At 37.9% G+C, this 25,792-nt stretch overlaps 1 protein-coding gene across 1 annotated transcript in view; it reads right to left on the bottom strand.

The window, feature by feature from the left end:
• Hydin (HYDIN, axonemal central pair apparatus protein) overlaps nucleotides 1-25,792 on the bottom strand; it is a 235,242-nt gene that overhangs the window by 148,404 nt on the left and 61,046 nt on the right. Inside the window, exons 10-13 of the mRNA XM_013012798.1 lie at nucleotides 14,363-14,481; nucleotides 9,210-9,433; nucleotides 6,312-6,379; nucleotides 1,597-1,832 (exon numbers count right to left, since the gene is read on the bottom strand). Of these exons, the coding sequence (XP_012868252.1) occupies nucleotides 1,597-1,832; nucleotides 6,312-6,379; nucleotides 9,210-9,433; nucleotides 14,363-14,481 (647 nt within the window). The remainder of the gene's footprint in view (nucleotides 1-1,596; nucleotides 1,833-6,311; nucleotides 6,380-9,209; nucleotides 9,434-14,362; nucleotides 14,482-25,792) is intronic.

The raw sequence follows: 25,792 nt of genomic DNA, 5'->3' as shown, positions 1-25,792 counted from the left end.
CTCTTACATCAAAACAAATGAGAAAATAATCATATGGGATCCAGAAACTGTCATAAGAAATCAGTCTTTTATTACCCAAATCGTTCCCTTCCCTATATTTATTATTAGAACAGAAAACAGGAAGTTCCAAAGAAAAGTCCATCTGAGGACATTGTCTGACCAGAACATTTTAACCTATGCTTTTATTTGTGGCTGTCAGACTTTATGTTTAGACTTTGGAAAACCTTGTTCCAACTTTTAATTGCTTTAAAATGATTTGTACTAGAAGAGGTACTTGTTAGTCTAGAACACAGCTGCTGGCCTGTGTTAAGGCTTTTCTATCTATAAATTATGTATCAGGTACTAATTAAAAATCTTTTTGGTTGCAGAGGGAATCACTGAATGCAAATTTGAATCCACATAGACCTGGCTGAAGTGCAGATCAGGAGGGGAAATTGTAGCTTAGAGAAAGCTTTTTGAAATATGCAAGAAAATAAAGTAGAGATGAAGTCATTGATTTGGAAAGAAAACCTGGACTTGGAGAAAATCAAGAGACTTGAAGTATGACTAGAACCTCTTGTTTATATATCAGGTCTGTGGTTAGAAGGAAGAAGAGCAAATGTTTCTGGAAGAATCTGATGGAGGGGTAGCATGTCTTTAAAATCCTTCCTGGGCTATCTAGAAAGGCATAAAGAATGACAGGTAACAGGTAGGCTGAGCATTATTACGTAAAAAAGAAATAAATGGATTACAGTAGCAAGATAAAAGTGGTATATAATATCATCAACCCTCACTGGAAGGAGAAAACCATGGAAGAGATGAAAAACCCCACAGAAGAGATTTAGGATGAATAGATTTGAGGTAAGATATTAAGAAGCATTTAAAACAAACCTGGGGATAAGACAACAGCTGGATTACATCCTCAGTGGTAAAGGCGGAAGAGAAAACTAGCAACCTTAGCTATGAAGTCTTACCTTTTTCTCTTTCCCAGAAAGTATAAAGTCATTTCAATTTAGTAGTTCTCAGTATTGCTACACTTCACTGGTGAAGCAAGTAAGATAAACCCTTCTCAGCCAACTGTGAGGTAATTTTGCTGTTGGCACCACAGGCCATAACTATGGCACTGTGCTATCCTGATTTCTGACCAAGTATGGGGTTAGGGGGTGGGGATCAGCAGCCTCCTCACTGCTCTTCCTGTGAACCTAAATTCAAAGCACTGGTTAAAATATCACATTTATGTTGACTATAAAGTCCAGGTTCATTTTTACAAATCTCAGTAAGCTGGCTGTCATCTGAATATTTATTGGTATAAAGGGTCTGAGCCTGAAGGGAAGAAAACTCTAATTATGAATTCTATAATTCTGTATTAATACCAATGTGTGTATTATCTCATAGATAGTTGTCACCAGAAATAACTAGAAGCCACTGCTGTGAAGGTAATCCATCCAGATCAATGCAAATCCATTGTACAGTGTATTTGTGTCTGGTTTCTTCTCCCATACACCCGATGTTCCACGATTTGAGAGGCACGCATTCCCACTGGCCCTAGACAGTCACTTTGTTCTCAAAGGCTGCCTGGAAATCCAGCCTCCAATTGCTGGAAGGCTGTGCACTTACCCTGATAGCAGCAAATGCCTGGGAGCGAATTGTTCCATGGCTGGGAGCAATGGTGAATTCCTTTGGTTTTATTACAGGTGTTTCTTCACTGGTCCAAGACTGTCTGCTGTTGTCTGAGATCTGCCCATAACTTGGAACACTTTTTGGGCCAGTGCCATCTCCAGGGATACGCAATGTATAGGTCATAGGAATCAAAGATGTGTTATTCAGGGAACAGATCAGGGTATGAGGAAACCCTAGAAAATCAAGTAAGAGGTGAGAAATAAAAGCCCTCCTCCAATAGCCTCCCTTGACCACTGACCTCTTCTGGCAACTACCCAACAATGAACAGGTTTTAAATAAATTGTTGCTACAAATAGTTGCCCTATACATTGTTTTCCATCAGTAAACAATTTAATTCTTTCATGCATTTACTTAATGATTGTAAGGTTAGGAACGGGTGCAAATGGGTCATGCCTGTAATCCTAGCTACTCAGGAGGCTGAGATCTGAACATAGTGGTTCAAAACCAGCCCAGGCAGAAAATTAGTGAGACTCTTATCTCTGATTAACCACCAGAAAATTTTAAGTGGCACTGTGGCTCAAAGTGGTACAGTGCAATGCTTGAGTGAAAACAAAAAGCTCAGGGACAGTGCTCAGGTACTGAGTTCAACCCACAACTCCCCACAGAAAACCTAATAAATATTATGCAACAGGCTAACTAGTAGATGACACAATAAATCCCTTGACTGTCACCTCTTCCAAAGAGTGATCCTGCAGTATTAGTTTGCTGGGTTGTCTTGCAAAAGCATATTTTGCTTTCAGATTTTGCTTGAAATGCATGCCCTTTTTTATTTATTGGTTCATGTGTGAAAGCAGAGTCTTGTGTGTGTGTTCCCCCCCACTATGTGGCCTAAAGCTTGCCAAAAGGTGATAGAATTAGTTCTGGCCTATCTAAGGATCATGCTCTCGGGGCTGGCTGAAAAATATCAAAGAATAACCTCTACCAAGAGAGACTTGGTGATCTGCTTTAGAGCAAGCTAATCATCCAGGCAGAGACTAACACCAACTTTCACCTTCCTCAAAGCTACTTTGTCATACTATATGCAGCTCTCCTGTGTTGTCAGGTAGACAGACTCATGTTCCTTTCTTTTAAGATGTGAATCCTCCTTGCTGGGCAAGAGATAAGCTGAACTCTGAATTTTGATTCCCTAGGTGGTTATTCTATCTGCTACCACTTTCAGAGCAAGAAGAATTATCTATAGCCATAGAACACAAGTATTCATTTCTACTGGTTGTAAACCTTGCTCTTCTACCTTGAACAACCTTCTCTTGAAATGTTATTCTTGGAAACTCCAGAGGAATGGCTACAAAGGTAGTTTCCCAATTATGTAATTGCTATGATTACTTTTCTAAATGTGCCCAAGATCGACTTTTGAAACTATGCCTTATTTTACCTGATCATTTATGGGCTAAACATTTTGCTAATTGATAGCATAGTCTTTCAAACTATTGCCAGGTTATTTCCCTGTAGCCAGAAACTTTACACAGAAGAAAGCTAATCTTAACTTCCTTGTTAAAAAAAATTCCCTGTACTAGGATTTTTAATATTCCATATGATATTGCTTGTCAGGAAGCCTAAGGAAGGGGATATTCATTTGCTAAAGACTGAACGATTACTAGTAAGAATGGTGTTCTTGGGGCTGGAGCATGGCTCAGTGGTAGAGTGATTGCCTTGCATGCATGTGCCCCTGGGTTCAATTCCTCAGCACCACATAAGCAGAAAAAGCCAGAAGTGGTGCTGTGGCTTAAGTGGTTGAGCACTAGCCTTGAGCTGAAGAGCTGAGGGACAGCGCCCAGGCCCAGAGTTCAGGCCCCATGACTGGCAAAAAAAAAAAAGAAAGAAAAAAGAAAAAAAAAAGAATGGTATTCTTAGGCTTCTGGCTGCACCCAATTTTGTATCTCCTTCTGAATGAAAGTATTCTATAGTTCTAGACATCTCTGCTCCCTCCAAATACTATCAAGAAGATAGAAGGTCAATAGCTATTTTTCTTATTGATATATTTTTATTCTACAAAGGGGTTACAATCCAGTATGTCATTTTGATCTATTCAGTGCATTTTGGTCTATTGCCCTTTTCATTGTTCCTTCTTGTCCCTTCCAGCCCCAACTATCACTACAATTTTTCGAGTTTCAGAGGATATATAGTGTATATTAATTATGACTATATTTCCTCCCCTCCTCTTTTCTTGGCCTATCACCCTCCCCTTGGGCTTCCTGGTATTCATTTGGTTAGACTGTAAGTTAGTTGCTCAAAGGAGTTATAGCATTTGAATTCTCTGCATATACCATACTTTAGCTAATATGCTTATATGTATATGTGATATAATCCTATATAGGTCTCTCTCTATAATTTATATTTAACTTTCAAATATGAGAGAAAACATGTGTCCTTTGTCTCTCTGGGCCTAACGTACTTCATTTAACGTAATTTCTCCCATCAGTTTCTCTGCAAATGATGTAATATTCTTCCTGATAAACGAAGGAAATTCTATTTTTATTTTCTTAGAGTAATTAACAAGATTGGATAGAATGTTCAAGGATTCTCAGAGGCAACTCATATTTCTCCCAGTACTTAATTACTGATTTAAAAGACAACATTCTCAAGAGATTCAATTCTCCTTTAATTTGCATAGTTTTACCTGATTTTAAAAAACCTCTACTAAGACTTCTTGAAGAAATTAGCAGCTGCAGATCAAAAAGCTGCACAGCAAAAAAAAAACCAACAATAAAATTATTTTAAAAGGTGGTCCATCATTTAGAAGATGACAACCTTCTACTAAACAATGGAGAGTATTCAACTGATTCAGCAACATGCAAAGTCAAAAATTAAACTACAACAGAGAGTTTGGGGGGTATTCGTAGTTTTTTTATATAAAAGGTTCCTGCTTTTCTAGTAAAATAAAAAAACTCCATAAAGCAAAGGCAAATGTATTGCAGATCATCATGCAAGTGAAGTGATATTTTTGTAGTAATACACAGAAGTAATTCAGAATATGGGAGATCAATAAACACATACAAAATCCATAAAATTCAGACTCAGGTTTAGGAAATGAACATGGTCTATATGGGAGTCTTGGTTCATTTCAAGTGTTTCTGACACCAACTATGCCACCAAATCTGAGATGGTCTTTGACAACAGTGTTTTATCACAAGTCCTATTATGAGTAAGAATTAATTTGAAAATTTTATTGTGATATTTTCTGGTCTTTTGCTGCTACAATATATCTGACAGTAGTGTGATCATCCTCTCTTGTAGCTTTATATTGCAATGCTGTGTAAGGATGTGTTGTTGACATACATCAGTTGCCAGGATCCCTGCATGGACTTGGCTGAAGTCTGCTTCACTTATTTGTCTATTAGGTGAATTTTAAGTTGAAGATCACACTTATTTTCCTTCAGGAGAATCTAACTATCACTCAAATATATGATACAAGTTTATAAAAATAGTGTCTCCAGTCAGTTTCTTATACTATAGTAACATGCAAATGCTTGTAAATCATTTTCATAGATTTCCCTCCATTATGTGCCTTATGCAATATGATGTTCATGGAGGTATTGTACATGTAATGTGATTTGAATAAAGCTGTTATAACCCTCGTGTTGAAGCAATTGACCAGACATTATGAACAAAATTTTCCTAAAGAACCATTTTTCCCCAAAGTAGATGGGCCTACTCAAAATGAAACAAAATAGAAAAAATTACATACATACATATTTCAGTTAGTATTTCACAACCTCTATTTCCATTATCACTTACTTAAAAAGGTAAATTAATTTTAAACCAAATTAAATTAAATCATGAAATAAGATTCAAAATAAATTTGCAGTCTCCCTAATGAGAAATTTAGTACTAAAGAATTATTTTGATGAGGATAATTGAACTTTGAATGATCATTGGTACACACACACACACACACACACACACACACTTGCCATTAGTGCATGTATGTTTTCTTACCATCTAAGAACCAGTTTTTCCCTTTAGTGGGGGCAACAGTGAGCATACATGAATTTAAGCAGATCTCAATTCTTCTGATCTCAGTTTGAAACTGGAGGCATCAAGTAGTACTGCCTCATAGGATTACTAAAAGAATTCAATGCAACACTATATATAATACATTTAGCAATGACTAAAATACAAAACACAATGGATAAGTAGAGCCTCTGCTACTGCTGTTGTTACTGTTCTTATCATTTTATTAGTGGTGAAGCTTAGAAAAAGAGAAATTACTCAGGAGAACAACTGGGCAAGATGGTAACATCCCAACACTGAGGAGCGAAAGAACACCTGAGTCAATACACTGAGTTCACCTTCAACTTGAGAGCATCTTCGTGAGGCAGTGGCTTTGCTGCCAGATGGGCAAATCAGAATCTGCATTTATTAGAATACAGAATGTTCAACTAGTGGAGTGAAGCATAAAGCTTCTGTTGTCTCACTGTGGGAAGAGGGAAGACAGCTAGGTCTGACAGCTCTGAGTGCTCAGGACACAGCTACTATTTTCACATTCAAATGCCACTGCCACAGAGAAAGAAAAGAACAATTCTAGGCTCTCTTAACTGTTACCTATAAAAGAACAGTAAGAGAGAGGCTTTGTAAATATTCTTCCTCCCATACAGAGACAAAAAATATCCCTACCCTTCTCTAATCTCTACATTTAAAGTAGAAGTACTCACCATAGGAAACATCCCCAAAGTGCAGAGCAGGGACATTAAAATGGAAGGTAGGCCCAATGACACAGCCTCTGAAACACAAAAGTTGGAGAGTAGGGAGAATATCTAATGAGTTCAAGATAATGACCAGGAACTGAGAGTACAAACTAAAATACCATAACTTGGCAGTAAATCCAGTCTAGAAGTGAGAAAGTTATGAGATGATGATCTCTCATAGAGCTCCTCAATTATTTTTCAAAACTCCAACCATGGTTTTGACAAATGATACTGTTGTTAAAACTTATGGCCCAATTCCTACCAGCAAGCAAGGCAGGGGCATAACAGATAGATCACCAAACTAATGGCATAAACTGTCATCAATTTGGATGAGTCACTTATAATGTATAAGTTATTAACTTATCAAGAAATAAAAATTACAGAACATCAATGATACTGCCAGTGATCAATGATACTGTTAACAATACTGCCAATCTATTCTATGCTTTTATAATTTCATTCCTACCACACTACCTTGCTGTGACATTGGCCATATATTTATTGGTATTACCGTTTCTTCCTCCAGTATGAAAAAGAGAAGTCTAGACTAGGTGACTTTGAAGGAATGGGCACTCCAAATATTCAGCTAGTTCTCCCTTAGTAAGTAAGGCTTGACAATCTTGAAGAGATGGTCCTAACTTAAAATAAGTAATAGATTCTTCAGTTTCTAGTTTACTTCAGGTGGCAGGTAGAATAATGGTTCCGAAAGATATGTACATTTTAATCCTTAGAACCTGGGATTATGCTAGGTAACATGGCAAAGGGGAATTAAGTAGCAGCTGGAATTAGGGTTGCTAATGGATTGAATTTTAGATGGTGAGATTATGGTAGCTCCAATATATTCATAAGGGTCTTTACTGACAAAGGAGGAAGACAGGAGAAGACATCTGAGTTACGCAATGTGAGAAGTTACTTTGAAGGAAGAAAGGAAAGGAGTCAATGAGAATAGACAGCCTCAAGATGCTGCAAAGTTTAGGCAATGAACTTTCCCCCTTCAGGAAAAAACTTAGCTCTGCCAACACCTTGGTTTTACTCCAATGAAACCTGTGTTGGGCCTCTAATTTACAGAACTGTAAACCAATAAATCTGTGCTGTTTTCAAGTTAGGAAATTTGTGACAATCTATTACAGTAGAAAATAAAGCCCAATAATCAAGTATTCTTTTTTCCTTTTAGAGCAATAACTATTTTCTCAGTAACTCATATATTTAAAAATATTTAGACAAAAGAACTGAACAGAACATATATGTAACAAAGCACACAGATACCAGATAATACCTTAAGGTGGAACTATCCTAATTCACCAAGGTCCAGATGTTGGTGACATAGGCATGTTGCACCATGTAGAATGCATTGGTGCTCTAGTGATACCTCCAGCTGCTCTAGCTCTAACTATAATGTGATGAGAAAATAACACAAGCCTGAGAACAGTGGCCATGGCTAAGACTCACTGCAGCAAGTTCCTACTCCCAAAGATGTCTCATGACTATCTGTTCTCATGATTGGAAGTGATTTCCAAAGGAGTGGCAAGAACTTAGCAAGGTAATTAGGATCCAGCTGAGCTTCAAGTCCAACATGCCTTCAGATTAGATGCTTAGCTTGGAAAAGAAGCTTTCAGGGGCCAAAGTAGCAAATCAATGACAAAGCATGTGAACTGTACAAAGGTGCTCGCAGGATTGCACAAAGCAGTCATTAAACCAGTGCAGAGGTTGAAAGAATCAGAGATAAATCACATTTGTTCAAAGGCTCCTATAACTGAGAGAACTGTATCTGAATACTATCTGGACTTAGAGATGGTCAGATGAATCCTAACAGTGATTTTTCTAAATATTAGGAGAGTCTATGCCAAGACTTGCATGCATCAATGCAGTGATCTGTTAAAATTATAATATACACCAATTATAATTGAGTTATTATGAAACAAGCTGAATGCATAGAAAAATATGAGAAAAAACTGCTAATGGGAAAACTTTATATTAATTTTACAGTGATGTTTATGTAGCCATTTAAAATACTATGTTATGTGATTGGAGGAGCAAATAAAAATAGCAAAAGTATATTTGTTTTAACCTTTCAAGACATATTAACCAAAATTATATATATCAAGGACAGAATGGTTTTAAAAGAGAAAGAAAAAATTCTAGAATCTATAAGCCTTGTAGACATTCGGGGCATAAGGTCTAAGGAAGTTCTTCTGATGAAGTAATAAGTGAAATTAGCAATAATATGTGGGGTGGAAACTGATGATATATTGTACATGTACTTTCAGCCTTTGAAATTGCATATTTACTTGTGATGCCAGATAGGATTTCAAAATTATAGTTCATGGTTTGAAGTGTTAGAATATAGTTTAATACATGAGATACTGAACTTCAGAAAACATCGTGTGGGGAAGAAAAACCAGTAGGTCTATTTCTTTCAGAAACTGGTGATGAGCTTGGAGACAAATGGACTCTTATAGTATTATAGGTAGGTTGATTTTAAGAGTTTCCCTAAAATAAAAACAAAACAGGAAGGTGTAGAGAAACTGTGATCATAATCAAAGCTTAGTCAAGAAGATAATTTCCACCAGACATTACTATAATGAGTTACCTTCTCCAAATACCCTAGTCCAGAGAGTGACTATAGACTAGTTTTATAAAGTTACAACTGATAGACAATTCTGATCCCCCAATAGCATCTATAGCCATATTGTAAGTTACAGCTGTTCATTAGGAAAACATAGTGGAAATTTAACACATCCCATTATGCTGAAGTTCTCATATCAACAAAGATAGCTATGGGCATCCAAGACATGATCTAGTTCTAAAACTCAAGAAAGCAGTAGGTGACAACTTCAGTTAGTTTCCACCTTAAACATTCCTTACTTAATGGTCAGTTTCACAGGCTCTGGTGTCCCATTGACATCAATCAGGAACTCTTCTTCGAAGTACCCCAGGATGGTAGAACTGAAGGAGATCTGGACAGCTTGGACTCCACTTGGCTCAATGATGCCCTCTTTGGGACTGAAAACAAAGCAAGACCCCAAGACTGAGGTTGTAGGGACCACATGGAAGAGGGCATCGATGCTGCCTTTGTTGGACATGACTGCCTGTTTCAAGCAAAGACAAAGATGGGAAAGTCAAGGGACCTGTGATCAATTTCATGTACGCATGTGGTTGTATTTATTATTTCATGTCAGCACAGAATAAGATGCAGGGATTAGGACCAAAGGAAAACATTCACATTTATATTATATTCATGCTATAAAGACTTGTTCTAGGAGCAAGCTTCCCAGAAGAAGGTAAATGTAGACAGAGGTCAGAAAAATAAACTGAGGAAAGGTTTCAGAATTTGATTTATTATTAGAGGTCACCGCTAACCTTGAAGAAGAAAGTGGCTGTGGTGGGTAATGGGCAGAATCCAGTAGATAACTATGCAGGGAGATGAGGACACAAAGGAAGTGGTGGGCAACTCATTTTGAGAGCAGTAGTGAAAAGTGAGGCTGGAAGATGAACAGGGTGGAAAGCTATCTTAGTGGGCACTGAGGATGCTTGTGTTAAATTAGGTGATGCACAGTCAGGGCCCAACCCAGAGGAAGCCCTTACTCTGTGATGCCTTCTGTTGTCATTGATCCAGAAGACAGAGCTCTAGGGGACCAAGGGAATGGGGATCTACCTGGAGGTTAGTTGCTACTCAAGAGGAGCTTGAGTGGGGCACGGCCACTGGCCTCTGCAGGGGAAGAGGCAGCTACTTGTGCCAACAGAACACAGCTAATGCACCAAAGCAAATACAAGAAGGATTTGTCTTTTTATACTTATTTCCCACGCTCCTCATTCTGACGTCCTTGAAAGTCTGAATTGTGTTTCATCCTTTTTTAAAGGAATCTTTTAAAAGAAAGGCTCCCTTTAAAGGAACCTTTCTAAAGAAAAGTGTTTATCGTCAGGGACTCTGGGGCCAAATTCCTTGGGTTCAAATCTCAGCTTTGCCATTGACCTACTACCTATGTAGCTTGAGACAACAGTCTTGACGTCTTATATTAAGAGTAAATTTATCAACTTATATAACTTTTAGAATAGTTCTTGACAATTAGTGCTTATAAATGACAATGACTGTTACTTATAACCTCATGCAAAATGGGCACAGAATTTATCTGTGTTTAGGGAGTCACTGAGAATATATTAGTGGTAATTTCAAGGCCACTTAAAGGCATTAGTGGTCAAGAATGCCCCTTTCGGGCTGGGAAGGTGGCTCAGCGGTAGAGCGCTTGCCTTGCATGCAATAGGCCCTGGGTTTGATTCCTCAGCACCACATAAACAAAAAGAAAAAAGCCGGAAGTGGAGCTGTGGCTCAAGTGGTAGAGCGCTAGCCTTGAGCTGAAGAGCTGAGGGACAGCGCCCAGGCCCAGAGTTCAGGCCCCACGACCGGACCCCCTCCCCCAAAAAAGAATGCCCCTTTCAGCTATATACATATGACCATATAAGCTGATGTTATGAGAAATGAACCCCAAGATAGGGACACAAACATATTTTTTCTTTCGTGCTGTTGTTTCTAACATATTTATAATGTACCATGTGAATTTTTGTTACGTTGTATGTTCCTCCCCCATGGTATAACCCCTGTTTTCACTGTATTTGACGTTGGTGCCCTGCATCTTGTATATACACTTCTCTAATTTGGGGAAGGGGAAGGAAAAAACAAAATGCTTCAAAAGGTTATATAGGTTGACCCATTGTAACAATGAGATGTTACAATGAGATGAAAACAAACTTTACAACTTCGGTGTGGGGAGGTAGTTGTGGAGATGGGAGGGAAGGGATGGTAGGGGGAAAACAAAGGAGGAGGCAACAATGCTCAATAGGAAATGTACTCATTACCTTGCTCATGTAACTATAACCCCTCTTGTACAGCATTTTTACAATAAAAAAACATACAAAAAAAGAATGCTCCTTTGTTCTAGGAAGATGCATAGTTGCCTTTGTGTTTGTTTTTGTTTTTTGTTAACAGGACTATTTAACCCAGGGTTTCTAAACAGTGAGTTTCCCCATTTTCAAGAACATGCATGCCATTCTACCCCTGACGAAAGAATACTGAATCTACCAATCAAGTTGGGGACGTAATTTTAAGGCCTCTTGACTTCTGGTGATAACTCTTACCCTTGGGGTTTTTTTCTTTGATAGGGAAACACTCTAATAGAACTTCACCTCCAATTTGTTTTTCTTTTTGATTATACTAGGGAAGAGTGTACATTCTTGGTGTTATGTGGTTTATTCTTTCTATATCTGCTAAGCTCAGCAATGACTAAGGGCAATCTAGTTATTCAAATTCATCTCAAGCAGGTAATATAATAAATTGAGAGATGCAACGAGGCATCAATTTTATGCAGAGAGTGCAAAATATCCCCATAAGAAGCACTTTGCCATGTCCTTCTTTGCCACTGCTCAGCTCTCCCAACTGTTCAATCTGTTGCATCACCTCATTGAACTCCTTTGTTAACTGTGGTTTGCCTCACTGTTAAAACTTGGGAGGGTGGGAAGTGGTGGTCTTAAGTAGACTTGTGTTATACTGTAAGAAGTTAGTATTTCACTTAGGGAAATCCTATCCAGCCTACATTAGCATGAAAGATTCTTATCTGATGGTGTATCCATAATCTGTAAAATATAAGGGGTACTCACAAAAGATAAACTATTAGAGCATCAATTACTAAGAACTATATACACAGTCACCAGTGGTTCATGCCTGTAATCCCAGCCACTCTCTGGAGCTTATTTGGTTTGGAGTTCAAATGTATCCCAGACAGGAAAATTAGTGAGACACTTATTAATTAACTTATATAACTTTTAGAATAGTTCTTGACAATTAGTGCTTATAATTGGCAGTGACTGTGACTTATAACCTCATGCATAATGGGCACAGAATTTATCTATGTTTAAACTGAAAGTAGAGCTGTGGCTCAAGTGGCAAATCATCAGCATTGAGTGAAAAAGCTAAGGGACAGTGACCATGCTCTGAGTTCAAGGCTCAGTACCTCCATAAAACAAATGAAAAGAACTATCATATCCCCCACTACCACCCAGAGACACTTCTCTTCCATGCAGCCCATACATCTGATTTCTTTGTTCAAATTGTATGTTCCTATTTTGTTCTACTTCCCCATGATTTAACATCTCTTTACATTTTGCATCATGTCACTTAGGCTACAGATAAACCAGCAAATGTGGGGACGAAGAACATTGTCCACAAGCAGGGTAGGATGGGCTGAGAGCTGAGCTGGTTGTAGGGTAGAAGACCGGGATGCTGAGAACCTAAAGGACTAAAAGGCTAACAAAAAGGCCTTCTAGTTCCAGAACATGATAGAGGGTGCCAGGAACCCAGAGCTCTCAATATTTACAACCTGTGATTTGACCAAGTTAGTTATTTCACATTTCTGGCTGTCAGTTTTGCTGTTCCCTGAATCCATTTCCTCTTCTATAGTGACAGATTACATTCTCCCTTCCCTTGTAGTCATATGGCTAAGAACAATGGCAGTACAATGAGCTATATTCAGTGCTACCTTCTATATATATAGCTCATGGACCTTTCTGTATGTTCTTTTCCTTTCTTCCAGAGGGATACAGGTAAAGCCACATTTCATTGTGCCACCAGGCAATCAGTAGGAGTAGCTGAGCAGAAGAAAGAGCCTGTGGTGTTCCAGATATTCTGCTAGAGGAATATTCTTTTTGAACCTTGGCTGCAGAGTTTATCTAGCATTATTCTACTGAACAGTTAAACTTTGCTGTGCCTGGGCTTACTCACTTATAACACAGGAACACACACTGAGCCTACTCCTCACTTGCTAGTGTTTCTATGGAAACTATGGCAGGGCATCAGCACGGTCACACACACTTGGAGGTATTGTCGAGGGTATTAACCACACATGTTTCATGGTTATCATTGTGAAACAAACATAACATATTTTCACCATTTTGTAAGCATCAGAAATTGCACATATTTTGTACATATACACAGACATGTACACACATGGGGCTTGACGGCTACTTGACACTCATTAAGTAACTGTGTTTATCATCTCTTTAAAAACACAAACGTGTATAATGTTTGAACATCCTCAAACAAAGCTTCAACTGTTACAGTTAGATCTAGTATAAAAATGTGCCCTAGATGCAAAGTTAGTCATGAGGAAATAGTGGAGTGGCTTTGACCCTGAGGAACCCACATGAGTCCGTCTTGTAAGATTCCAATTTCTAGTTAATTGGAAAGATAGAGCAGGGAGGTCTCTTTTAGAAACCTCGATGATTAGTTTTTTCAAACTTAAGCTGGAGATGAGGGCATTTGGAGAGAAATCTGAAGTGTGAAAACAGTTCTCCTCATTAGGACATTCTAGAAAATGTAAAAAGTTCTCTCTCCTCTCAGCTGTAGAATTTATGTTGTCAGAGACCAAGCTTGAAACAGATGGGGAGAGGTATTTATGGTGTTCCTCTTTAGAATCTACCAAATGAGGAGGATAAAGCCAATTTAAATTATGGCTTTGACACTTTTTAGCTTTTAGTGAAATCAAAGGTACTGATGAAGAAGGGTAGAAGTTGGTGTTTGCAGCACAGCTACTAGGAGGGGAATCAGCATTTTGGGGTTTGAACGGGGATGAGTAATGGCAAATGGATGTGACTGTACATATTTCTGATCACATAGAAACACTGATCACATAAAGGTGCCAGTGGCTCATACCTACAATCCCAGCTACTCAGGAAGCTGAGATCTGAGGATCACAGTTCATAGCCAGCCTGGGCAGGAATGTCCTTGAGACTCTTATCTCCGATTAGCCACAAGATGCCAGAAGTAGAACTATAGCTGAGTGGTAGAGCATTAGCCTTGAGCAAAAAGTAGCTAAGGGACAGTGCCAAGACCCAGAGTTCAAGCCCCTGGACCCTGGATCATCAACACACACACACACACACACACACACACACACACACACACACACACACACACACTAAAAGGATCCTCTGTACTGTCAGGAGCCTCAGTGAATAATTCTGCTCACCTCATAGCAATGAACAGATCCAATGAAGACTTTCCCAATGTCAAGCAATTCAAAGTTGAAGTGAATCTTAGGTCCTATTCCTTCACCTCTGATTCGGAGAGGCAAGCGGATTTCTCGGCCTACAGAAACAATTGAGATTTTATTATCCCATATTATCCACAATCTGTCACTGAGGTAAACAATCAAGATTTCTGCACTGAGGAAACTGTAATATAACCAATGCTGAAGATTTATCTTACTTTTAGAAACAGGAATAAGTAATACTGTAATTTTTTTTACCTGTAAGGAGTGGTCTATATTGCAATTTAGCCTGACATTTTAGCAGCAAAAAGATTAAAAAATTTAATCACAGAAAGACAAATCACTGCATTGTCTCCCTAACATGCTGAAGACAAAATAGTTGATCTCATAAAAGCAGAGGGTAGAATATAACAGAAGCTGGAAAGGGTTGTGAGAAGGAAAGATAGAGAAAGGGTTAGCTTAGTGGTAAAATACCTGTCTCATATGCACAAGGTCCTGTGTTCAAACCCTAACACTATCTCCCTTCCACCAACACAGATAAAAAGGGGATTAATATCTCATAGTAAAATAGGTGTTGGAGTACTTGGAGTTAACAATAATTTATTGTATATTTCAAAGTAGCAAGAAGATTTTGATGGTTCCTAACACAAAGAAATGATTAGTGTTTAAAGTGATAGATATATTACTGTCCCCAATTTGATCATTACACATCGTTTAGGTGTATGAAAATATCAGAACCTTGCCGGGCACCGGTGGCTCAAGCCATTTTTGATGTGTCCGTATGTACATACAATGTGTTTTGATTAGATTCTTCATACTGCCCCCCCTTTCCCAAGCTAATCTCAACAAGCTACGTAGTTCCATTTTCACACATGTACCACACATACACATACTATTTCACATGTACCCTCCCCTTCTAGACAAGACATATATCACCTTCCTAACAGCCATTTTTCAGATGTACGTTAATTGCTCAAGGGGATCCACCATATTGAATACATGCATATACTGTACTTTAATACTTAAGCTCCCATAGATATGTATACTGCCATGCCAAGCTTGTTAGAAGGAGACAGGGATTTCATTAGCTTTTCACCGGGTATGGCTTCCCACCCTGATGCTCTTGATCTCTGCCTCCAAAGTCTCTGGGATTACATGTGTGAGCCACCTTGCTCAGCCTCTGCTTGTGACTAATAAAAATTACTTTTAAAATTCTGTGTCTGACAATTCTATTATTTAGATCATTCTGAGTCTTAACTGTTTAACTTGGTTTTCTGTCAGATTATCTTATTCCCTCATATTCTGGGTGGTTTATTGATTGAATGATGGTCTGGTACATGAAATTCAATGATGGTCTAGGTACATGAAATTCATAGAGATAATTGAAACCCTTAAAAGATAACTTCCTGTAGCTTCTGGCTGGTGACTAGAGGATACTTATAATCTCAGAAAAACCTAATTTAACTGTCCTCAGCTAAGATTGTGATTACAGAATTAAGCCCTGAAGCAAATCACTTGAGTATCTATTTTCTTAATTCTCCCTAAAAGGGCTTAGAGATTCTAGGTATAAAAGAGAAGAGCTATTTCCCCACAATCAATAAACACCTCAGAACCAGGCATTCATTCTTTTCTGGAACTTTAGTGGAGAAGTGTCTTAATCAAATCAAGTGAAAAAGTGATTCAAAGCTGGTTTTCAGGCTTTGTGAGGGCTAGCCTGCTTCCAGTTCCTACTGGTCCCCAGTCTAATACCTGAAGTTGTCAAGACCATTTCTCCTTGGAAACCCCATGAACATCATGGCTCTCCAAGTCTGATGGCGATTTCTATCTTTTGGATCTTGGCCCCATAATTTTGCACTCTCCTGACTGGTTCTCTTTTCCCTTCAAAAACAGTTTTTAAAAGTATTGTTTTCTTCCTTCCTTCCTTCTTTCCTTCCTTCCTTCCTTCCTTCCTTTCTTTCTTTCTCTTTTGTCGGTTGTGGGGCTTGAACTCTGGGCTTGGACGTTGTCCCTCAGCTCTTCCGCTCAAGGCAAGCACTCTACCACTTGAACTACAGCACCACTTCTGGTTTTCTGGTGGTTTATTGGAAATAAGGCTTTCCTGCCTTGGTTGGCTTTGAACTGCGATCCTGAGGTCTCAGCCTCCTGAGTAACTAGGATTACAGGCGTGAGCCACTGGCACCCTGCTTGCCTGGCTTTTCTAGTTGTTCTTCTGCAGGGAGATAGAGTTGACCCAAACCAACCATCCCACCATTATTAGAAGCAGAATTTTCAAAACAAACTCATACACATTTGACATTTTGGTAGCTGTAACCATATTGTCCTCTAGAATGGCCGTACAAACAGCTGTACTAACCACACTTGGAACATCTAAGTGGTAGTTCTAATTTATTGCCATCATTATAATTTCTTATGATATTTTATATATCATTGTCTTTTGTATCCTTAGTACTTCTTCCCATGACTAACCTTTAAAAGACAGGACTACTGTCCTTCTGTCCCCTCTAGTGTTTGTCAACACAGTGGTCATTATTACTTTGAGAAATCCTAACAGTATTTGGGATTGCTGATTTAATCAGAGTGTCCCCCACTCCATCTGGTCCCCAGAGAAGAGATTCCTCTAAAAATCAGATATTTATGGTAACAATATTATACAATTCAAGTAAAACTTTCAGAGGGCTCCAACGTTGTCACCATAATCTATTATTTATACTTCTAATCAAGGCAATAATTTGTATTCTTTGGTTAAAAGGGATGGATTTTGACTGAGATTCAACATTCAGAACTGCAAATATATCATGGAGTAAACTATCAGACTATTTACAACAGTCAGGCCTAAAACTTTCCCCATCTGTTATCTTGACTTCTTTCCTAAAACAAAAAATGAAGTACTATAATAAAGCATGGTTAATGTTTCTTGGGCATTACTAATTACTTCATAAGAGTTGGTCTTATTTGTAGTTAACCACTTCCCTCACCCAGAATAGAAGATAACCACAAGTAATTCTAGCTTTGCATTTCTAAGGGGTCACATAAATTTTTGGTCATATCATAAATGTTAATTTTCCATAAGATTTTCTAAGCAGATTATTTTCTTATCTTGACAAAAGATACCAAGTGTGAAAGCACTAGCAACTTTCAGGACAGGTTCTTCATTAAAGGACAACATACTTTGTTTTGTAATCCAGAGGTTTTTCTCAAAAGCAGCAGAAAGACACACTACAGAATTTCTTTAATGAACCTAAAAATTCCTGACTACAATAGAGTCCATTGCATTAAATACCAGAAAATTGCAGCCATGGGTACTTGAAAACTTGCCGTCTATTATGGTCTAGTTATTTGTCTCCTCCAGCCTCCACGTCCTCATATTCTTTGGTTGAAATCTTAATCCCCAAGGTGAAGAAATTAAGAAGTGATGCATCTGGAAGATGATTTAGGTAATAGAGCAGAGCCCTAATGAGTGGGACTAATGTCTTATAAAAGAGGCCCTAGGAAGCTTGTTTGCACCTTCCACCAGGTACAAAGGACTCAGCAGAAAGGTGCTATGTTGAATATATGTTGACTATATCAAGAACTGCTATAAATCAGCTGGACAAAGACAACACCAAACCTTAGAAAAATGGGCCCACATGAGTGTCCAAAGATGAGTGGTCAGACAATACATGTTATTTTCACTAACATAACAAAGTTCATAACTGCAGTTTTATTTCAAGTGTTCTTGAGGGGGAAACTTAAAAGTTGATCGGTCCTGAGTGCAGTCAAGGTTACAGAAAAATGTCAGGGATACTCATCTCTTGCAGGTAGGAAAATAAACTGGCACAACCCCTGTGGAGAGATTAGCCAGTCACCTGAGTGTGTGTATTGTGTATGTCTCAGAGATGTTACTTTGAGGAGTATATCCTAGAAAAACGGACATTGTGTTCCTGGAGATGTTCAAGAAGATTATTCTTATGCCAGTTTGGGGTATTGAATTTAGAGCCTCCTACTCACTCAGCTTTCTGGCTCCCTATCACTTCAGTCCTATCTCCAGCCTTTATTGCTGGTTAACTAGGATAGAATATTGAAGACCTTCCTGCCCATCTGGCTTTGAAACACAATCCTCTAGATGTCAGCCTCCTGAGTAGCAAGGATTACAGGCACAAGCCACTGGCATCTGGCTTTAAGAGCATGATTCTTAGATGCATAACAGCATTAATCTGGAAGCAGCACACATGTCTATTGGGAGTGGAACTTTTAAATAGCCCAACAATAGACTATTAATGATTAAATTGTAGCCACATGTATGTTATAAGGGAACTTCAGAAAAATATGATAACAAAATTAGTTATGGGGTATAATATATACCCCATATAGTATATGGGGTATAATATAATACCCCATATAGTTATGGGGTATTCCTTGTGCTTTATCTATATATTATAAAAATTATTTTGCATAAACTCAATATAAATAAGAAATGTAAACAAAGCCTGCTTAGGTGTAAGCTAAAACATTTCACTATATGTTTGCATGAACAAAATTGCTCAATATACCTCAAATCACTATCAGAATTTTCACATGACAACAATAATATATCATTTTTGTCTAAAGTTGTTATCTAAAAGAAAGCAATACCATAATACATATGTATACACACTTGCCAGCAAAACATTTATGCTTCCTTGAGCTGCAATATTAAAACAGTGCATACCACAGCCCAGTTTCTGCTGTCCTGAGAAAGCAGATTTGCACCCTGAGTCTACATTTAAAACCTGTTGCACATTGCCAGTACATCTTCCCACATTTCCCCTGATGGTTTAAATCCTCTGTGGATCACAGAATTTGTTTTCACCACCAACCTGGGACCAATTTAGGTAGCATTTTGAGAAACTTCAACACATCATTGTTTAAATTATGGTTCATGTTCACAGCAGTATAGAAAGAAAATACAGCATCTTTACTTGTTAGTATACTACTAATATAGTAGTATACTATTTTAGTATATATATTACTAATATACTACTAATAAGCTTATAGATAATTTATGTATTGTAAATGCTTGGTGTCATAGAGAAATAGTTAATGAGTTGTTATATATATGTTTTTAAACACTTTAGGAAAAACTAGATAAAGGGTTTGGGTTTTGTTTTGAGTACTGGCTTTCAATTTAGTTGGGGTCTTGTGCTTGCTAAGTAGGTGCTCTGCTACTTGAGCCACACCTCTAACTCTTTATGTTATTATTATTTTTCAAATAAGGTCTAGTTTTGGCTTGGGCTGGCCTGGACAGTGATCCTCCTATTTGCTCCCATTAGATGGCATGTAACAGGCATGCACCACCATACCTAGCTTTTTATTGGTTGAGATGGGGGTCTTCTGTTTTTTTGTGTGCATGGACTAGTGTATAATCTTCTAGGAATAGTTTTTGGATGGGCTTGGAACTTAATTATTTCTTTTAGTTACAATGGTGGACTATAGGTCATAGCATTCCACATGAGATATGTCTTTAAGGGATGGAGAGGTACAAAGTTTTCACAATACAGGACTCAAGTCTTAGAATTCATGACTCCTGTAGACAATTTACTAAGTATTCCAAGCATTAGCTTCCTCATTTATAAAATAAAGATATCATCTGTCCTACCCAACTGAACTACTGAGAAGCTCAATGAGATCAGTATGTTCAAGATTTGGTGCTTATATACAAATGTTCAAATATATATGCTTAAGTGTTATGTAAACTGGATTCATGACAGACCTAGTACTGACTTTCAGTGGAGAAAGGTGGGCTGTGCAGTAGAAGGAGCTAAAACAACTGGACATCCATAAGATCTATGATAGGCTACATGATGGGCCGCAGGAGTCCATGTTTCAAATCCTAGGTCTATGAATACTACTGTAAGTAGCAAAAGGATGAGTATTACATTACATATCAAAAGATGTGTTGAAAGTAAAAGAATTTCCAGATGGCAAGATTATTCTGGATTATATTAATTACTGTAGCTTTGAATGCCTCTTGAAATCAAGTAATAGTAGCTTTCCAATTATACTCTTTTTCCAAAGTTGTCTTTTGCATTTCCATTAGAATTTTAGAATTAACTTATCAAATTCTATTTTAATAAGCAATTTAGGTATTGATTTTGGTTGCATTAAATACATTTTAACAATATTGAGTTTGTCAACTTATGGCAAATGTATAGTTGTCCACATATTTGGGTCTTTAATCTCTCTCATTGTCTGAGTAGTTTGTGCCACAATGCCTAGCTTCTAAGAACTTTTCCCTCTGCATCTTCCTCTTTCTCTAACAGTACTGGGATTTTTAACTCAGTGCTTTGAACTTCCTAGGTAAGTTCTCTACCACTTGAGTCATGCTGCCAGCCCTTTTTACTTTAGGTTATTTTTCAGAATTTTCACACTTTTTGCCTGGGATTACAATCGTTCTACCTTTGCATCTTGCACACGTCAACCACAAGCTTTGTTTGTTGAGACAAAAATCTTGTTAATCTTTTACTCAGGCTAGCCTCAAACTTCCCGTGATCCTCCTGATCTCTGCCTCCCATAGCTGGGATTACAGGCTACTACATCCATCTGAAATACTACACATTTTTTATTGCTATTGTAAATTATATTGCTTTGGAATTTTTTAATTTCTTATTTTTACTGTATGTTGAAGAAATATAATCTATCCCTTTCCATGTCAACCTTGTATGCTAAAAAACTTCTAGAATTGCTTCTTAGTCCTCATTTAAAATGAATATTCTCCAGTACCATTTCCACAGAGTTTGCTTCAATAAAACATAAGTGAAACCCAAGTGCCTACATTTTTAATGAGCAGCTAGTTTGATTCTGATGCAGATTCTCTAAGGACATCATTTAAACATACAAAAACTTCTAACATTAACTTCTGACAACATGGTCGAGTTAGTTGACTTGGTCTATTCTTCCACCCCAAATACAAAAAGAAAAAAAATTACTAAAAACATAGTAAGTATATATTTTAATGTGTATCCAAACTCAAAAAAAAAGGAAAATACCAGGTACTAGAAGTAAAAAGGGAACTCAGCATAATAAACTAGCAAATTTCCCCAAAGAAAAGCAGACACTTATAGAGCCTATGGTCTACTGGCACCAGTGTTACTCTCTCGTGAAGGGGACATAGGCTTTGTTTTCTATTTGGAATGGAGAATTAAACTCTGCATAAATCCAGGAGCCTAGAAAGTTTTTTTCTTAAGCCTATATATTGGTCTATGGAAGTAATAATGAGGCTCATCTTCTAGCTAGTACTCCACATGGGGCAGAAGCTCCTAGTACCAAAGTCTCATGCCGTATGGGGAGCAAGAATCAGAACAAAAATTACAGAGCCCTTAGCAGAAGACATTAAAAATTATTCACCTAAGGAAATATTTTCACAGTGTAGTTGCCAGGCTAAAATAAATTCATAATACAAATACTTAAAGAACCAATCCAGTATGAGGAAAACCAGTGGTTACCATGAACATGAGCACCAGAAGAGTTCAAGATAGTTGAAATTCCTAGAGAAACTCTAGTAGGTTTTCTAATAATCTTTGAAGACATAAATAACAAAATACAAACTATAATTAAGGAATTAAAATAGGTATTTATTCAAACTACATATATGATTTCTAAAATGGAAAAACTAAGTCAATTAAATTAAAAACTGAAGCCGGGCGCTGGTGGTTCACGCCTGTAATCCTGGCTACTTAGGAGGCTGAGATCTGAGGATCGCGGTTCAAAGCCAGCCCGGGCAGGAGAGACCGTGAGACTCCTATCTCCAATAAACCACCAGAAAACCGGAAGTGGCGCTGTAGCTCAAGTGGTAGAGCGCTGACCTTGAGCTGAAGAGCTGAGGGACAGCGCCCAGGCCCAGAGTGCAAGTCCCACGACTGACAAAAAAAAAAAAATTAAAAACTGAATGGATTGATGACTTGATGAGCAGATATAGCTTAAGAATTAGTTAAGTAGAAAAAAGGACTCAGAAAAAGCACCTAGGAGCCATACAGACATAAAGATACAGGAAATATAAAGAAGAGGTTAACATACATGATGATTCCAAGGGAAAGACATACATACATATACATATACGTATATGTATGTAACAAACAAACATATACATATATGTATGTATATACACACGTTTGTTTGTTGTTTTTTTGTTGGTTGTAGGGCTTAAACTCTAGGCTTGGGCATTGTCCCTGAGCTCTTCAACTCAAGGCAAGCACTCTACCACTTGAACCATGGCGCCACTTCCAGTTTTCTGGTGGTTAATTGGAGATAAGAGTCTCAAGGACTTTCCTGCCAAGCGTGGCTTTGAACCTTAGTCCTCAGATCTCAGCCTCCTGAGTAGTTAGGATTACAGGCATGAGCCACTGGTGCCTGGCTACACACATGTTATACACACACACACACACACACACACACACACTTATGTATATATACAAAAGAACTAGAAAAGTGACATGAGAAGAAAACAACACTAAAATATAAAATCATCGAGGATCTTTCAGAATTGATGAAAATCACTTAGTCTCAAGAAACATATCAAATACCATGCAGAATAAAGGGAAATACATCACAATGAAACTATAGGATATCAAAGCATAAAGCATATTTTAATACTGAGGGAAAAGAGACAGTTAATATAAATGGTAATTTGACTTCCAGTTTCTGATCGCAACAATTTAGGCCATTGTCTATGTGGTAAGAAAGTAGGCAGCCACAGAAAGGCCACAGATGGGGGTCAGCAAATAGCTAACGAGCAGGATAAACAGAAACATTACAAGTGTGTAAGGTAAGCTATTACCTAGGAAGAAGGGCAAGAGAAGAAAGAATCTCTACATGTATTTTGCCCCTATGTACCATCTAGATCTCAAATCAAAGAAAAGCAAAGTCAAAGAAGGGAAGGATCTTTCTTATCTGCCCACAATTTTTTTTTCTAGTGACCTCAGACAGGCACTTTCGGCAACTGGTTGAAGATAAAATGAATCCTTCCCATGTCTTCTAAAAGACACAGAGAATTACATGGAATTTCCAGGAAAGATAATATGGAATTACTATGTAAACAAAGCCTTTCTTGGCATCTGTATCTTTTAATAAACCACTAACAAAATAAGGAAGAATTATTATGCAGATGGAAAACTGCCTGATTCAGTTTACCCAGGATATAAATTCTGTGGTAGAACTCAGCATTACAAATGAAACAACAGATGAATACCCTGGTTGTGTAATGTTTGGGAAACCTCTGGAGGGCAGCTAAACCCCTGGAGTATGGCCAAACCCAGTGCCCCTGGGGGAGGTGAGAGGGAGGCCCCACTATCGTGTTGTAGAGGCTCTGCTGTACACTAACATTGTCTCTGGATCCATTAAGAAGTCTGTAAGTATAGGAATAGGCAGGTCAACTCCCAAACTCCCAAGTCCATCCTGCATTCATCCTGAGGCTATCCTGAGAACCACACATTCATATACAAGGCCCTAGAATAGACCAAGTCAGGATTCATCCACTCATTCATTCACCTTTAAGCTACTTGATTACTCACGGAATCAATATTTATTGAATAAGTTTTATGTTCTTGGTGCTAGCAGTACATAAAAAATGGCTGGAAAGAATGTCAGAAAAAAAAGCTGAAGTTCTTGCAAGCAATTGGCAAGGGCTAGTTTAGTACTTGATTCTACTTCATCTGATTACAAAACAGGGAGGGGGAGCAAAGCTGGATATAGTGATTCATGCTTGCAATCCCAGATACTTGGAAGGCAGATAGAGAAGGGTGGCAGTTTGAGGTCAACCCAGGCAAACAGTAACACTTGATCTTAAAAACAAGTAGATACAGTGGTACATAGTTGTAATCTCAGCTACCCAGGAGGCAGAGGTAGGAGGATTATGGCTGATGGCCAGCCCTGATAAAATTAGCTGAAAACCCTATCTGAAAAATGAACTCAAAGCAGAAGTACTTGGGGCATGGCTCAATCCTCAGTACTACAAAAATAACAAGAAACGTAGAAAAAGAAAACATAACTATTTCAAGTTTTTGAGTAGTAAATATTTGTGCCAAAGTTTCATGATTCAAGATGCCCTAAAGTCAATTGCAAAATGCTTTCTGGAATCTATACAATATAGGCAAGGAAAGTCTTATCTATAAAAGGGACAAATTTAAGTTAATGAGTAACTTGAAGAGAAAATTTCCAGCATGTGTAAGCAATAGCAGTGGAATAGTAGTCTACTTAAGTTCAAGGAGGTGGCTCTCAATATCTGGGGAGATTCCACCCAATCCCTGGCCACGGCTGTGCTGGTGGCTGGGGAGTAGTGCTTAGTGTTTTTTGGCCAAAAAACATCAGTCTTTCTCCAAGCACCCTATTGAATAATTTTGGATTCTATTTAATGCCTTTTATTATGGTTTGTATGATTAAAATCTTATTCTTTGACACCGGATCTTTCAGGACTAGTTTTAGATTATTAAGTTTTAGAGAAGAGTAAGATAAAAAAAATTGAGGATAGACTATCAAAGAAGTAATCAAACTGAATTTCTCAGAGTTGAAGTAATATATGAGTAATCAGACTCAAATGGGCTACAGTGAGCCGGAAAAAATCCCATTCCTGCACAGGGCTTCATCCCACTTCAGAACTCAAGTGCAAAAAAGAAGACTGAAAACATTCTGAGAGTCTTGAGAAAGCCCTTGAGTAGACCAAGAAGGAAAAGATGAGATAGGGTGCACATGGAAATGCATTTTTTAATTCTTGGATAACAGCTCTTTTGTAGACATAGAATCTGAACTACAATAAGAAGCTGGTAGGCTCTGAGAAAAATATCTTCATAGAGAAGACAATGAATTGTAGATTAGACAGGAGTGAAAAAACAAACATCTAAAAAATGTAAGGAAAGGATAAGTATAAGTCAATTATGTATAAGTCAATTATGAAGCAAATGAACACCAAGCACACTTGTAAGTAAAGGAAGGTAATCTACTGGTATAGACATTAAGGATATTGTTTGAGTGACTCAGGGTCAGAACTTTGGATCAACTCAGGGTAAAATGTGATCCCAGAATATCTGGCTTTTTGTAATATGTATGTAAATTGAAGCCTTAACTATGATCATCAATGATGATCTTGAAGGATAACTCACCGAAGGCTACCAATGCCCTTATATGTCAAGAGGTATTATAAAGTTTAAGGAATAAATTCCAAGTATATTATTTAAGGGAAATTAGAATAAAAATGATTGGATCACCAAATGCCAAGGTGGAGGGATGGGGTACCTGCCAAGGGGCATATGGAGGAAATCATATGGTGTTAGAGATTTTCTGTGTCTTGATTTTGGTGGTTGTGACTGTTCAAGTTTGTCCAAATTCATAGAACCATACTCTGAAAAAAATTGAGTTTTACTGCAGTAAATTATAACTCAATAAACCCAGCCAGGGGAAGAA

The sequence above is a fragment of the Dipodomys ordii genome, unplaced genomic scaffold (assembly GCF_000151885.1).
Source record: "Dipodomys ordii isolate 6190 unplaced genomic scaffold, Dord_2.0 Scaffold18, whole genome shotgun sequence".
NCBI lineage: Eukaryota > Metazoa > Chordata > Mammalia > Rodentia > Heteromyidae > Dipodomys > Dipodomys ordii.
Note: the sequence above shows the minus strand (reverse complement) of the source record. Positions and strands in the feature narration are given on the sequence as shown.